At 42.5% G+C, this 16,448-nt stretch overlaps 1 protein-coding gene across 1 annotated transcript; it reads left to right on the top strand.

Moving 5' to 3' along the window:
- Window positions 1-2,230: 2,230 nt before the first annotated feature.
- On the top strand, window positions 2,231-11,060 carry CRHBP (corticotropin releasing hormone binding protein). The gene is made up of 7 exons (XM_071580609.1): window positions 2,231-2,393; window positions 2,832-2,925; window positions 3,533-3,690; window positions 5,701-5,911; window positions 7,381-7,529; window positions 8,832-8,949; window positions 10,331-11,060. Exons 1-7 carry the CDS (start codon window positions 2,313-2,315, stop codon window positions 10,486-10,488), a joined length of 969 nt encoding a protein of 322 aa, XP_071436710.1. The 5' UTR covers window positions 2,231-2,312; the 3' UTR covers window positions 10,489-11,060.
- Window positions 11,061-16,448: the final 5,388 nt, after the last annotated feature.

The raw sequence follows: 16,448 nt of genomic DNA, 5'->3' as shown, positions 1-16,448 counted from the left end.
GTGATTAATAAATTACAACAGATGTGGAAATGGTTTCTATTTTCCCTTCCACCACCTTGTTCATTGGAGAAGGACAGGTTGCTCATCTTGTCTTGCCGGGGCTTCCTGCCTCTCTGGGCAGCTCCATCAGTGAATGACATGCTAAGCCCAGCCCTCAGCTAGAGTTGAGGGCAAGAGTTTAAAATACACGGACATCACTGTTGGTCTGTTTCATTCTGAGTAGATCCCCTCACATCTGGTTTAATAGATAGTCATATTGATTTAACTGCAGTGTCACGTATTCTTCAGTCATTTTTTGAACTGAATTTAACCAAATCTTCATTAACTGGTCAAATTCACACAAATCAAACTCTCTCTGCTTTACTGAAAATATTTAAGGACTCACATTAAGAAAACTTTCCTGCCTGACCATTCAGGATGCATTCTGGAAATCACACTCCCACCACCAGAGACTTTCACTGCTGGTACTGAAACCCCTTCACTGCAGGCAGCTCCAGTGAGCTGATGGGTCCCCAGCTGACTCTCTACACACCTCACACTCACACAGTCAGACTAGGTTTCCTTACTGGATTGGCTTCAGTTTTCCCCATAACAGAATCTCAGGCCTCTGGTTCCTTGAAGTAATTCTGTCATGGTGTAGCAACAGAATAAAAAGCTCAAGACGGTGCCTCTAAGGAGGAACCCTGAACAAAGGAACATTTGGGCTTTTATGCTCTCACAGTCTATGTGCTTGAAAGTCTGGGATCTTCCAGCTGAGTCCTCAGGTCCTGCTGTGTCTCTGAGTGTCTGGTACCTGGCTGGTGCCACAGATTCCTGGGCCTTTTGGAATTCAAAGAGTTGGCAATTCACAGCCTCTTGCCTCAGGCTCAGGCTCTTGCCACCCAGAGCTCCACCTGCAGCTCAAGACACCTGCACTGAATGTACTCTTCAACATTCAGCATCTGAGGTCTAGGTTGCAGGCTGGCAGGGGAAACTAGGACACCCCAGACAGAACTGGGATTGGATTCTGCAAAATACCTCAAAGATGGGTAGTGGAGTGGTCAAGCTGTAATTCTAAGTGTATTCATCTCTTCAGAAAGTGAACACAAGCAAACAGAGAAAGGGTAGGCTCCCCTGCAGCCGCTTCTGATACTGCTGGATCCTTTTGGTCTCCAGAGCACCTCACACCTCCCAGCTGTCCTCTAATGCCAACTGGGACTAAACCCTGCAGTTTTCCAACAAAACACGTAATTACCAAGGACCTTGAATGGATTTCAGATTCCAAACTCCCTTGGATAATCTTCTGATAATCCTTGCATAAAATGACAGTATTTAAACAACTCAGGGTAAGTACATGAAAATAAATCAATTCAGTTTTGGTTCATGAGGTAATTAATTACTCAGATCTCCAAAGTAGTTTTACCAACCTTTGAATGCAACCTGATACTAAAGTTCAAAAATAATATTTTCCATTTCCTTAGTAATTTTCATGCTCTTGAAACGCAGATACGTCAATTTCACAGACCTTGCATGCAGATATGAAATAGTATTATAGTTTACAGTAAAGTAATCCATTAAATAATCCATCTTTTAAAGGTCTTTCTTGGGTTTCCCTTGAGAATCTGGGCTGAAGCGGTATCAGGTATTCTGCGGAGAATATGCACTTGGAATGCCCAAGCTTTCCTAATTTCTATATGAAAACTATTTCTGGCAGGGAGACCTGTCTGTTTTTTCCTCTGTACTCCCTGCAGAGCCCTGGAGGGATGCTGGCCCACGGTGCAAACCTGCCTGGGACACAGGGGTGCCCACCCCGGCCTGGCGAGTGGGAAGCACATGGTACAGGGTCTGCAGAGAGCTGCATGTCACGGAGCAGCAGAAGGGGACCAGGGAGCCCTGCAGGTCCAAAATGCCCCAGAACAGTGAAGCAGAAGAATAGGATAAGGGAGGGGTGCTCCTTGTCCATCATTTTGTAGTAACTGGAAATAAACATACTACATGAGTGCCCCATGTGCACAGGAATGGGCTCTCCTCCACAGGGCTTTTCAGCTTCACCAGAAAGATAAGGAGAAATGACATCTGTCAGAGAGGCAAATTTGACCGACTTGAGAATTTGTGGCTGCATTTGGACCCTTGTCATGCCCACATACTGTGTCACTGCCAGAGGAATTCAGTTACCATGGGTTACCCTATCAGTACAGGGACCAAGTGCCTCCCCTCCCAACAGCTCTATAAAAAGAGTCGCTCCAAGACACCCCAGCTGCTCCTGCCTACCGGCACAGACCAGGGGAAACTTGGTCAGAGAGACAGGGAGGGCCACCAGCGGAGGTGTCAGCATGCCATCTGCTTTCCAGTTTCAATGCCTCTTCATACTCATCTTCCTGGCAGCCTCCAAGGGGGAAACCAGATACCTAGAGGTGAGCAATACAGCTGATAACTAAAACACTTCGCTGTGCTTTTAGCTGCTGTCTTCTAACTTGTACTCTCAGCTTTCAAGAATTATGTCTTTATTCTCTCTCCCCTCCTATTCCTACTTCTTCTGCATTAAACCTACACCTGGGTAACATTAATGCAACAGTCCCATGTGTCCTGCACTCCCCCTCCATTTGTTTGTCCTCAGCAAAAATGCTGAGGATTTAAGAGACTCACTGTGCACTTAGCTGCTGGGCACACCTCTTAGGTGGCGGGTTTATTTCCCTTTTACTGCAGATTGACAGCTTTCTGACAGGTTTTTCACTGCTACATTGTTTCTGGAGGAGGGATTTAATGTGCTGTGCCTGTTCTTGAAAAGGGAACAGGGAAGGGGCTGCATTAGACTTTGCCCCACACTCTTTTTGCTCTTCATCTTTAACCAGGTGAGGGATGCTGGTGAAGATGAGCCTTTCCTACTCCTCAGTGAAGATCTGAAGCGAGAGCTGTCTGCAGGACAGATCTACCGGCGGTCGCTCCGTGAGTTTCTTTGTTGCTCTGGTAGGGACTATTGGTAGGTGGGAGAGTCCTGGAAGGACCTCAGGGTTCGGGGAAGGAAAAGGGGCTAATTGGGAGTGGGAGCCATAGGAGCTTTTTGCAAGGCCAGGGAGAAGAACGAGAAAGTGTTAAAACCTCAGAAAACCTGTGGTTGAGGCAGAGAATTGGGGCTCACAGTAGTTGATCTCAAATAATGGGAGTAGGATGGGGATTTTACACCTAGATCCCTGGGCAGGGTCACATTGCCAAGAGATGGGGCAGGTGTAACAGCTGTGATTAGCACAAAATCTGAAGGATTAGAGTGTTTGTGCACTTGTGCACATTCACACACAAGAGTCCTCTGCTCAGAGGTGCTTTGTCATGCATCTCCCCATCACATGCTTGTGCTCATGTAAGTTACTATTTACCCTCTGATGCTTGGTAGTCTCCAAATTACTTCAGGTGGCTTTCCCTTTCCTCACTGCAAGCCAGGTCTCAGTGAAGGGGAGGAGGTCTCTCCGATCCCTCTCCTTCCCTGCACTGTGGGAGCTGGCACTGGGGACTCTCTAGAGCAAGCAGAGGCAGCAGCCCCGTGTTCCTGCTTCCCCAGGATGCATTGACATGCTGAGTATAGAGGGGCAGTTCACCTTCACTGCAGACCAACGACAGCTGCACTGTGCAACCTTCTTCATTGGGGAGCCTGAGGAACTCATCACAATAGAGTACAACTTTGTGAACATCAACTGCCAACGGGGTGACTTCCTGAAGGTAAGAATCTGTAAGTCTCGCTGTGCTTCCCCTTCCCTGCTCTTTTCTGACTTGTGAGATGTTCACTCTGTGCAAGGGGTAGGCAAACGTGTGAGTGCACAATTGTGTGTGTTTGTGTGTGCAGAACTGGCTTTCATAAAGCAACTATCACTAGGATGGCTCTTTCTCTTCCATGAGGTACCCTGAATGTGTATGTTCACTCATCACCATCCCTCTATAGCAAAGTCAGATGCAGGATGAGGATCCCTCTCCAAACTGCAGTACTAGCTCTTTTAAACCTGTTCAGATACACCTCTACTGAGTTTGTTCAGGACAAACAAAGCACACTAGCCCTGTTAAGAGGGTTTTCTCGTTGCACTGTGAATTACACAAGCCCTGCAGATAATGATACAGCTCTCAGAACAGCCCTTACTGTTCTAGGATCTCTGCTCACAGGTCACTTAGCATCAGATTATTAGTGAATGAATCATTCCAGGCTTTCTTTACAACTTCTCTGCTAGAGCTTTTCAGGACCCTTGCCTCTTAACAGAAAGAGGCTCATGACTCAGACTATCAAAAAACTCTACCAGTGCATTTTTCTGGCATGCAGGAGTGTTGACCGAGATCTGAACTCAGTTTTGGAGAGAGGGGAAGGCTCAATGATCCCCAGCCGCTCCCCTCACCTTGCACTTTGTCCTTTGCACTGCTGTGGCCATAGCATAGGCCCCACCTCACCTAATAACAAGCTAAGCTCCAGGGAGGGAGAAAAGGAGTAGAAAAATTGGCCTTTATCCCCTTTACTTGTCTTTGCTCTTGAAGAGGTACTGTCCACCTGCTTGCTTTACCCTGGGCAACCCTGCCCCTCTCCCCACATGGCTACAGAAAGGTTGATTTCAGCCTCTTGTGGGTGGAAGGTTTTTGTACCTGGACTCACAGAGGCTAGAAAAATGCCAAGAAATCTTTGACACTTTTTTGAGGTTTCTTCACTGGTCATGGTGTCCCAGCTTCCTATGTTATACTATGGTATTTATAAAGGCAGTTTTCCCCTGGCATAATTTGAGTGCCTGCATCTCATTACTTCAGGAATTTACAGCGCTGGCAAATCCAGAGACCGATCCTGATGCTTTTTCATCAGGAAGTTCCACATATTCACATTAGGATTACTGACTGAAGCAATGGCAGAATCCAGTTTTTGAATTTTGTAACTATTGATTGAAGTATAAAAGGAATTACTGTGTGAAGAGCAGGTAGGAGGGAATTGAAACAGCAAGAGAGGTAGCTGCATAGCTTTGCTACAGCTGAGACACATTTCTACTTCTGACACATTTCTCTGAAGATGGTGAGGGGAAATTGCTACTATTTGGTTGTGAAGGAAACATTTGTAGAGGTCAGTGCTTAAGGTCCAGTCAAATATGCAGCATTTGTTCTGCTTTGTAGTGGTTAGGATGGGGTGAAAGAGCAGATGCAGGCAAGAACAATGCCTCTGCCAATAATTTCTCCCCAAAGTTCTATTTGTTCTATTACCTCTGGAAGACCTCTGGGACCATTAATGATATGCTGTAAAACATGGATGGTGGAAAGTTACAGGCCAGATCAACAGACATGTGCCTGGAGTTTGAGAGGGTGACTTGTATTTCTTGTGTCTTCCAAATCAAGCTGGTCAAAAGATTTTCATAGTAACAACAAAATTGCAATAGTAAGAAATTAAAAAATGTGATGATACTGAAACAAAAAAAGATACCTCCCTCAAAAAAAAATCACTAAAATTGTCACCCGAAGGAAATAAAGATAACATTGAAAATTATATGTATCCCTTTAATAAATATAAATTGAAGCATAAATAATTAGTCAAGCATAAATAATTAGTCAAGTGCTAGAAAATCAATAAATACAATGAATTTTTGTTTTCTAATGGTGGCTTTGAAGAGGCTATCTGGTGTCAAAATAAGTATCTGTCATACTTTATGTTTCTGTTCTCTGCTAACAGAGAAATAAGCAAAAGCCTTCTTTTCAATTATTGAACTCCTGTAGGTATTTGATGGTTGGATACTCAAAGGAGAGAAATTTCCAAGTTCTTTGGACCATCCCCTCACCACTTCTCAAAGATATGTAGACTTTTGTGAAAGCGGAAATATTCAGAGGAGCATCAGGTCTTCACAGAACGTGGCAATGATCTTCTTCAGGATTCACCAGCCAGGCAATGGATTTACTGTCACAATCAAAAAAACCACAAATCTTTTTCGTAAGTCTGCATTTTATATCATCAAAGGGACTTTCATTTAGGGCTGGAAGCAAAATGAATGTATTGGTTTGCATTGAATTCTCTCACTGTCATTATCTGCACTGACTCAGCTCCATTAAAGTCACCAGAGCTGTGCACATGGGCATGCTTGTAAATTTGACTCAGGCTCAGTGTGTGCCTCAAGAAAAAGAAAAAAAAAAGGCATGTCTTCAATATACAGGACAATAAAGCTCTATCTTTTAAATAAGATCTCTCCCAATCTAATACTGACATGTTCCAACACATTTGACTAGAACAAATAGTACGGATTTGGAGATTTTAATCTCAGCAATTTCTAGATCCTGGCGAACAAAAGGGTAGAAATATTTTTTAAATTTTGACAGTAAAAACAGCATATTGAATAGTTGTATGATAGTTATGAGTGATATATGACCTCAAGGATTTACTTGCAAATTCCCCAAGCCTGTGAGCTGGCAAGGCACAAATAATCATAGAATAATAGAATGGCTTGTGTTGAAGGAGACCTTAAAGACCACTTCATTCCATCACTCCCTGACCATGGCCAGGGACACCACCCACTAGACTGGGTTGTCCAGGGCCCCATTTAACCTGGCCTTTAACTCTTCCAGCAGTGGGACACCCACAACTTGTCTGGGCAACTCATTCCAGTGCTTTACTTGCATTGTTTTTGTAAGAGGGACAGGATATTTAGCAATTATTGTTCAGGCCAGTCTGATTTATTTGCTTCACTATGCAAAGTGACAAAAGAACGACCATAGATGACAGCACTTCTGCCCTGTCCTTAATCCAGTTTATTCAGACATGAGCCTACAAACTGGGTCCCCACTCTGGTGTGGCTTCAGGACCATGAATGTGACAATTGTGAAGTGGCTGATGTCCTTGACTGTCCTGCTGAAGCAGCTGCAGGCCCCCAGGGCTCTGTCAAGAATCCCTTGGGCTGCATATGTAGATGATAAGTTACCCCCTTACCAGAACTCTTCAGTTTGAACCTAAAATAAAATTATGCTTTCATTTCGACGAGATATTTTTCAGGGCAAGGAACTCCAGGTAGAGGAGCAGAATTGAAGTTAGGGGTTTGCAGTATTAGGCAACAAAATGTCAAAGCTAAGTAAAAGTCCTACATCCATGTTTAGCCTCCTTTAAACTGGTAAACTGTATGAACGCTTGACAGGATGAACCCCTGGTGTATGGAGTGCGGATGTGAGCTCTCCTTTTGATAGCTTCGCCCTCAAGTTCTGCCAGACTTCATGCTACACAGTAAACCATGGGGAGGGAATTTTTAATTAACAAATGCTATGCAAGAAAATGCCATATGCATATTTTTCAACATTTGGCTGTAATTCTCAGTAATTAAATAATACCTGCTTTTTTGGTAGTGTAAGTACATAATTTGGCCACGTGCAGTGATGACTGCACAAGTAACTCTTGTACCTTCTCCTGCATACCAGCTTGCAATGTCATCTCTCAGACCCCCTCAGGGAGGTTTACCATGGTCATTCCTCACCAGCACAGAAACTGCAGCTTCTCCATAATCTACCCAGTGGTGATAAAAATATCTGATCTTATCCTGGGACATTTAAATGGCCTCTTTTTAAAGGTGAGTTCTTTATTTCCTAATAACCTACTACCAGGTGTAGTCTTCCTGGGCACAGGAGAGGGAAGGGGTAAAGCAGGGATATCCTGTCACACTGCCTGCTAAGGCATATGTGTTCCAGACCACTTGCATGCACACTGAGGACTCTGGTTTCCCCCAGAGATGATAACTGGATCTGTCTTTGTCACTATTGTCTCAGTAATGTCTCAATGGCAATAATATCATGCAAAGTACCACTAATGCATGTAACTATTGCTTATCTAGCAAAGGGTAAGAATTTCATTATAAAGAAAAGAGTGTATCTGAATTTAAACTAATGAAAGCAGCAACCACCTTAAAGAGAGAAAGTAGACACAAATTAAATAGTAAGGTTTTAGCATGGAGAAAATACAAATGTGCTCAGAACTGCTTGTCTGCTCAGCATGCTGAGCATCCCCTGCCCCATCTGTTCTTATCTGGGGTTTGGCCACAGCACTTAGTTCTTGTGGAAGAACAGAAAGGAGAGGGCAAGAGCTGTTGTTGACACCTTGTGCCTGGGAGGTCTAAGAATGTGCCAATTCCAAAATATCCAAAAGAAAAGAGCAAGAAAGTTTGTTTTCTCCTATCAGTGAGTCTGGCAGCCTAGGTCATTCATGGGAATGAACAAACCAGATTCTGACATAAGTGAATTAGTTCACTTATTCAGGCATCAGCAGAAATAGAGCAACAGCAAAGGAAGGTAAAGAAATCAGGCACCTAAATAGCAGCATAAGGATAACAGTCCAAAGGTGCTCAAGGTGTCCATGCAACATGATTTTAATAAACAGTATTAATTTCAAGAAAAGAGTACTTGGGTGTTCAATATACATTAAGCCCCTGTTTTCATACAAACTCCCCTTTTGGTTAATTTCTATTTTAGTTAAACTTTGCCACAATAGTGCATTTTAGCAGCACTTATTGCTTAGGCATAAGTATAGCATAGTGGAACTGAAGTTCCTGTCTGCCAGCTGAGTGTAGGCACATGTGCAGCCCATACCTGCATTAATTTAGATACCTGAATTAGATTGCTTGTCTGCACTAAAAACAGTTGAGCTAAACTACTCATCAGTATTTTTGAGAGCCTATTTAGGTCTTTCTTTGGAATCTTTTAAGGAAATTATCTTACTAACATCAAATCAAAATAGTATTGCTCAGGATGAGAAACTGACTTCCCAGAGGTTTGAGCAAAGGGGATTTCTAAAACCCACTGTTGGCTGCAATGATATCTAGGGAACTGCTACATTTTAAAGACAAATGATAAATAACTTTTGACCTCTGCCTTTTTAGAAACCATCAGCAGGCTGTGCAGGAGTGGGAGATTTTGTAGAGCTTCTGGGAGGAGCTGGCTTAGACCCATCCAAGATGTTTCCACTAGCTGATCTCTGTCACTCCTTTCATGGGTCTGGTAAGAACTCCTTCCTCCAATTACCTCCACATGATAAAATAATTAACCAGAAAAAGACATACAGAGGCACCCCCCTCCCCACCCTCCACCTGGATAAACTGATGAACTCCTCTTCCAGCAGAACATGAGAGCTAAAGCTATTCAATCCATGGTTTGACTGTGTGTTACCATGACCACCTTGTCTCTGCAGCAATCATTATAAGGTTAAATTATACATATTTTTAAAATGCTTGCCTATGACAATTTTATTATTAGAACGATAGCAATTAAATGAGTCTGGAAATTCACAACAAATGAAGGCAGAGTGCTTACATTCTCATCTAAGGAGCTTTTCTTTTGCTTATTTAGTATTTGCAAAGACTCCTTTTCTGCTGCCATTCTCTGCTTTGAACCCTGGTGGGCTCTGAACCTGTTTCTCTTTAATGACAGGTTAGCGACTTCTTTCTCCCCATAAAAATAAAAATTCCCAGTTTCCCTAATATTCAATAGCAGACTACAAAACATGGCAGTCATGTGACAGACTACCTGTGGTATACACATGGTACTTCAGGAATATAAACAGGGGCACCAGTAAAGTGGCATTTCCACAGACTTGGAGAGCAGGAACATGCCTGGTACTTGGCTCCTGTGATCTTGCTTGCCTTTCATCACACCACAATTAACTGTCCAGGCACTATTCAAGGATTTAACTGGCAAGTGTTAGTGCTGAGCAAATGCTGAACACTAGGATGAGATTAAAATTTGTTTTCCTGATGGTGTGAAGGAAAAGAAATTCCACCTCAGTAGACCCTGCTCTCCCAATTGTACACCAAATTTTTCCCCAGTGAGGAAGCTGTCCCAAGTTTCCCAAGTGAAACAGGCCAAGCGCCACGCAAATGGCTCATCTGAATCAGTGGTTAAGGAATATATTTGATTTCCCTCAGAGTCCGTATGTTGGGTACTGTCATTTGAGTTTGTCTTGATGGGACACTCACATGCCTTTGTTACTGTGAGGAATGCCTTTATGCACAAACCCACTCATGCCTCTAACAGGAAATATTTCAATGCTGCTAATTTTGGTTATTTCTGGGATACAGTGCCTTCATCCTTACCTATCATTCATGGTATTTAACAGTAGCACATAAATGTGGAGTGGCATTTGCACGAATCACAGTTACAATGCTTGTTTAAATACCCAAGCATTATAAAGCAAAATGGACAAATAAAAAAATTAATCTGCAACATCATGACTGGCAGGTCATTATTACAAACAAATTTGTTGAATTTCCAAAATTGCATGTATTGGTGCTTTATAATTCCCAACTAATTTATCTCTTTTCCCTCTCTCTCTCCCATATAAGTGTATCTTTATATCGCCTTTATATCTCTCTTTCCCAATTAGCCCAAATGAAGATTGGTTGTGACAACACTGTGCTGCGAATGGTCTCCAGTGGCAAACACATCAACCGTGTGACATTTGAATACCATCAACTTGATCTGCAGGAAACAGAAATGAGAAAGGAGAACAGCATTGAGGAATTCTGCTTTCCTAGCATCTGAGAAACCAGGCCACACATTTTCACATAGCTAATGAAAATAAGGCTATGGGGAATTAAAATAATGTACTTTTTCCTTTAATCAGGTGGTATTATTGATTCTTTCTATAAGCATTTCTTTTTTTCATAAAAATCAGTCATTCCCATAAGCAAGCAGGAAAAAGAAACAAATATATTAATCTTTGTTATTACCATTATGTTCTTTCTGCAGCATTTAAGCTCACTTACCACATCCAAAATCAATGCTAAGAATAGAAGTGTATGTTTCCCATATAAATATTATTAGGAAGATAGGCTTAAACCCTAGTCTGAGGACATATCAAACCCACAATAAGTATAAACTTCATGCAGCAACTTCATCCTTTTGTATTGGTTATAAATAAAAAACATTAGATGGTGAAATACACTTCCAGTTTGGAAAGAGGAAGCTTAGCATTAGTGTGCGTAAAAACTACTGGTTTATTTATGAGTATAAATGTACTATTTATTTCTAATGGCGTGTTTTTAATAAAAAATTATAGCATGAGACTTCCTTACACAAATCTAAACAGAAATAAATACATTCAAAGAGTTGGCAAAGAATTATTATGTTGTATTTTTTCTGAAGAGATCTTTTAACATTCTTGTTAAACTTCCTAAGTCATGTGTAGTTTTCTGGAAATTAAAATTTTGAACACATGTTACTGTAAAAACCATAGACTATTACAGGCAGAAATTCAGTTTTCCAAGGTTGCTTACATGTCCATATGGAATAAGTTCCAGCAGTACACTTATTGGCACCTTGCTTTTTGTAGATTTTTTGGTCAGGTGTTCTGCTGACCCATGAAGGAAGTAATACACAAATATACGTTAAACTTCTCCAGGCCTTTGGTGAACCAGAAGAGGAATATTAGCCTGAAGACCTCTAGGAAGCACAAGCACAGCAGAGGACCAAAGTTGTGTCCTAACTCAGAGAGAGGCACAAGGACTGATTGGTGTTTTCTGGGAGTGATACCTGGCAGTAATGGGAGCAAACTGTTCCTCCTCTGGTGCTCAGTTAGTGTTCAAACTAATTAATCCAGCTGCATTCCTGAAATATCCTACTTTAATTGATGGCTTTCAATCTTACAGTCATTCTCCCCAAATCAAGTGTCTTGATTATTCAGCAGCTCTGAAGTTAATCTCCCTGAGTGAAGTGTGTGAAAATTACAGAATGCTTCAGACTCTCCATCTTTTGGGTTTTGGGAACCCAATTTTTGTGACTGACTCATGAATGCAGGGGTATGATTGGCAGACTGGTCAGATTCATGTGCACATACCCACACTGCAGGGCTGTTTTTATGAAAAAAAAAATGGGGATTGTGAGAATGTTTCACTTTGTTCCAAAGAAATCAGACAAAACTGCTGCTGGCTGCCCTGAGACAGGGAACAGCCATGACTCAGATCTTGAGTGGGGCGTGCTTGGCCACTGCATCCCAGCTCCCCTCTCCATGCAACTCACTGTGGGCTTTCTGGGCCCTGCTGGCAATGCTGGTGTGACCATCTAGTACTAGAGTCATTGAATCCTAGAATCCTAGAATTATAGAATGGCTTGAGTTGGAAGGGATGTTGAAAGTCATCTAGTTCCAAACTCCCTGCCAGGCATGGGGACAGTTTTCACTAAACCAGGTTTCTCAGAGCTCCACCAAGCCTGGCCTTGAACATTTCCAGGGATAGAGCATCCACAGCTCCTCTGGACAATTCTACTTCCAGTCTCTTACCACCCTTAGAGTAAAGAATTTTTTCCTGACATCTAATCTAAACCCAACCGTTTGAAGCCATTACCCCTTGTTCTATCACTACATGCTCTTGTAAAGTCTCTCTTCATCTTTCTTGTAGGCTCCCTTCAGGTACTGGAAGGCCACAATCTGGCCACTACAAAGCCCTTTCTTCTCCAGGCTGGACAAACCCAATTCTCTCAGCCTTTCCTCATAGGAGAGGTGCATCAGCCTTCTAATCATTTTAGCCTGCTTCCTCTGGACTTGCTCCAACAAGTTGATGTCTCCTGTGCTGAGGACTGGGGACCACAGGGATAGGGTGCAGCACTCCAGGCGGGGTCTCACCACATCAGATTATAGGGGCAGAATCCCTTCCCTCGCGCTGCTGGTCATACTGCTTTTGATTTGGTTTCTGGGCTGTGAGTGCACATTGCTGGATCATGTCCAGCCTCTCATCCACCAGCACCCCCAAGTCATTCTCGGCAGGGCTGCTCTTGATCTGTTCATCCCCCAGCCTGGACTGATACCAGGGCTACTCTGACCCAGGTGCAGCATCTTGCACTTGGTCTTGTTGAACCTCATGGGATTCCCATAGGCCCTCTCCTAGAGCTTGTCCAGGTCCCTCTAGATTGCATCCTGCTCTTCAGGTATTTCAACCACACCACTCAGCTTAGTGTCACCTGCCAATCTGCTGAGAGTGCACTCAAGCCCTTCATCTATGTCATTAATGAAGATAATAACACCATTCCCAGTACAGACCCCTGAGGGACACCACTCATTACTGATTTCCATCGAGACTCTGAGCTATTGCATACTCTGTGGATATGATCATCCAACCAATTCCTTATCCACCTAAGTCCACCCACCAAATGTGATTTAGAGAGAAGGGTATTGTGAGGGACTCTGTCAAAGCCTTTACAGAGGTTCAGGTAAAAGACATTTGTAACCATTGTCTTGTCCTCTGATGTAGTCACTCCATCATAGAAGGCCACTAAGTTAGTCAATCAGGGAGACAAAAATCAGGGCTCAATGAAATAGCTTTTTTCCTGAGAAAACTTGCAGTGAGAGAGCATCTCTGTCCACAAATATCTAACTCAGCTTATCCTTTCTGGTGCCTATCACTGTCAGGGAGGCCCTAACTGCAATCAACCCCACCAGCCTTTACTGTGCACCCTTCAGTGAACAGGGCAGGTTGCATCATTTGGGAACAAGACCATGTCAGACTGTTCCAATTCACAGGCCTACCTTTAAAATGGGGAGAGGTAGAGGGCTTTAAAATCTTACTCCTTTGTCACTAAGAAGTGCAGAGGCGTTTAAACATCAACAACAGATCTCGGGTCCAAGACCTCAGGACTAGGTCACCAGTGAAGACAAACTCCCAGTCTTTTGCTTCATGCAGTTTAATAGGTAGAATTTCCCACCTTTCAGCTTTATGTGGTACTTTTATTTTAAATAGTAACATGGTTTAAATACTCCAAAACACCAAGGCCTTATAAAAAAGACAATGCTCAGAGGGTTGAGATTTCACAATCCATAGTATACAGAAGTGGACTCTATTACTGAGAAACTTTACTATGATAGATGAAGAAAAATGAAAAACAACACTGCACAGGGCAGCACCATCTATTGTTTCATGCATAATACACAACTATAAAGTGGTTTTCTCAGACCTCGTTGTCACTTCACTCCTTTTAATCAACATAAATCTAGGCAGCGCCATCAGTGATATCACACCTCTCTGATGGCTGTCTTGGAGAAACTTGGCATTGGTCTGTGCTTTCAGTTCTATATCATACAGAAAAAAGTCACTTAAATCTGTGCACCTGTATTTATGGAGGCCCTCATCATTGGAGTTACAGAACTTTAGTCACAAGAAGTCAGCACTTACATGTCAAATGTAAATCCTCCAGGGTTTAGTATTGAAGATGTAAGGAAATAAGTATCCTCCTAAGTGGAGGAAAAAAAAATAAAAAGAGGAAAGCTAAGAAATATAAGCTCTGCAAAGAGAAAAATAAAAAAGTGACTGGAAGTTTGTAAAAGGGGAAAAAAACAGGATAAGAAATACATGGATAACATGAATATCTGTTGAGAGAAGAAAGAAGAGAATTTATCAATTAGCAAGGTTGTAGCCTGGGGGCTAACAGGAGTTCGAAAAATTCCTAAGAATTAAAATAAAATCAAGCCTTTAATAAATAAAAATAAAAATGTAATAAAGGTCTTTGAAGACACAGTGTTTAGAAACTTTGGCTTTGAAAGGAATTGTATGTCCAGGATTTAGACACCCTGACATCTGTCACTGTAGGCAAAGTCATCAAAACTCATAGTTTATATTAAAACCCACAAAATCATCAGGATAAGGTGTGAGTGACAAACTTGGTGTAGACTCTGACATCTGAGAATAAACAACTTTTCTTTGTCTCTTTTATTTGGCATAACTAGTGACTTTACCTTAGAGAAGTGGTATAAAAGGTGTCATGATACCACAACAGCACTACATGGCACAAAAGCACTGTGCTAGATTTAGAAAGAAAACCACAGAACTGATGGGTTAGCCAACATTCAAGTAACAACTCTTCAGCACCACAAAATCTAGAAGGGATCCTATGGTTAAAAATTATTTGCAGTGAAAGGGAGAAATCAACAGTTCTTGCTGCAAAAAACTCATGGAAGACAAAAGGATACAGGACATGAATCAACTCCTGCACTGCTGTACTACCATGACATCCAGGATGGCTGTACAGAACAAATAATACAGGTAGTTGCCAGGACAGAAGCTGGATTTCCCACTTAATTAAGATTTCACAATGAAAAGTCCTCAGCTTAAATGTTGATGGGGGGAGGGGGAGTTCCATCTATACCAGGTAAAATAAAATAAAATAAAATAAAATAAAATAAAATAATAAAAATAAAATAATATCTGCAGAGATTTATTAGAGACTGCTATCTAGGACTTTGCTGTTAAAATTTTTCAAAAGAGAAGATAGAAATACTCTGGAGGTAGTTGGGCAAAAAAAGTCTGGCTCATCTGTCACTACAGAAGTGACCCCAGACACCTGCAACAATCAGTCATCTGAAAAATGTTTGTCCAGAGTTTTCTCGCAATGGGAAGGAGAACATTGTTATAGGACCCATCAACACAGAGCATGTGCCAGGAGCCTTGTAAAATGGGACTTGGTACAGGGACAGACATAGACTTGTTCAAACTCTTTGGCATATTTTAGAGGCAAAAAAATGCTCAGAATTTAAGAGTCACTTTCAATAAATAAAGGTGCACTAGACATCTTTTATCAAAGTTGTTGGACCTGTGAGGCTGAATTAGAAGGAGTTGTTCACTCCCTTGAGGGCAGAGAGCCCTACGAAGAGACCTCCACAAAAGTAAGAAATAGGCAATCACTAATTGTGTGAAGTTTAACAAAGACAAGTGCTGGATTCTACATCTGGGACAGGGCAACCCTGGATGTATGTACAGACTGGGCAATGAGAGGCTGGAGAACAGCCTCACAGAAAGAGCCCTGGGGTCCTGCTCCATAGCAAGCTGAAAGTGAGACAGCAGTGCCCTGGCATCCAGGAGGGTCAAAGTGTCCCGGGGAGTGCCAGGCACAACATCACCAGCTGGTCAAGGGAGAGGATTGTCCCACTCTGCTCTGCACAGGGGTGGCCTCACCTTGGATAGTGTGTGGAGTTTTCAGCATAACAATGTAAGAAAGACATGAAACTATTAGACTGTCCAAAGCAGGGCCACAAGGATGATGAGGGGCCTTGAGGGGAAGCTGTATGAGGAGTGGCTGAGTTCACTGAGTTTGTTCAGCCTGGAGAAGAGGAGGCTGAGGGGAGACCTCATTGCAGTTACAACTTCCTCATGAGGGAAAGTGGAGGGACAGACACTGATCTCTTCACTCTGGTGACCAGTGACAGGATTTGAGTTAACAGCATGAAGCTGTGTCAGGGGAGGTTGAGGTTGGATATCAGGAAAAGGTTTTTCACCCAGATTTGGGCACTGAACAGGCTCCCCAGGGAAGTGGTCACAGCACCAAGCCTGACAGAGTTCAATAAGTGTTTGACTGTACTCTTAGGGACATGGTGTGACTCTTGGGGATGGTTCTCTGCAGGACCAGGACATAGGCTTTGATCCTTGTGGGTCCCTCCCAACTCAGAATATTCTATAATTCTTTGCTTCTCTCAATTTCTGTCTTTGGAGGTAAAAACTCAGCAGAATAGTTGTAACTTA

Source organism: Pithys albifrons, chromosome Z (genome assembly GCF_047495875.1).
Source record: "Pithys albifrons albifrons isolate INPA30051 chromosome Z, PitAlb_v1, whole genome shotgun sequence".
In the NCBI taxonomy this organism is placed as follows: domain Eukaryota; kingdom Metazoa; phylum Chordata; class Aves; order Passeriformes; family Thamnophilidae; genus Pithys; species Pithys albifrons.
Note: the sequence above shows the minus strand (reverse complement) of the source record. Positions and strands in the feature narration are given on the sequence as shown.

Bases quoted from the DNA above. Each gene is read 5' to 3' on its own strand.
- CRHBP (XM_071580609.1), top strand. From the start codon at position 2,313: ATGCCATCTGCTTTCCAGTTTCAATGCCTCTTCATACTCATCTTCCTG. The intron at 2,926-3,532 runs GTGAGTTTCTTT...CTGCTTCCCCAG, and splicing joins GATCTACCGGCGGTCGCTCC to GATGCATTGACATGCTGAGT. The intron at 8,950-10,330 runs GTAAGAACTCCT...TTTCCCAATTAG, and splicing joins TCACTCCTTTCATGGGTCTG to CCCAAATGAAGATTGGTTGT.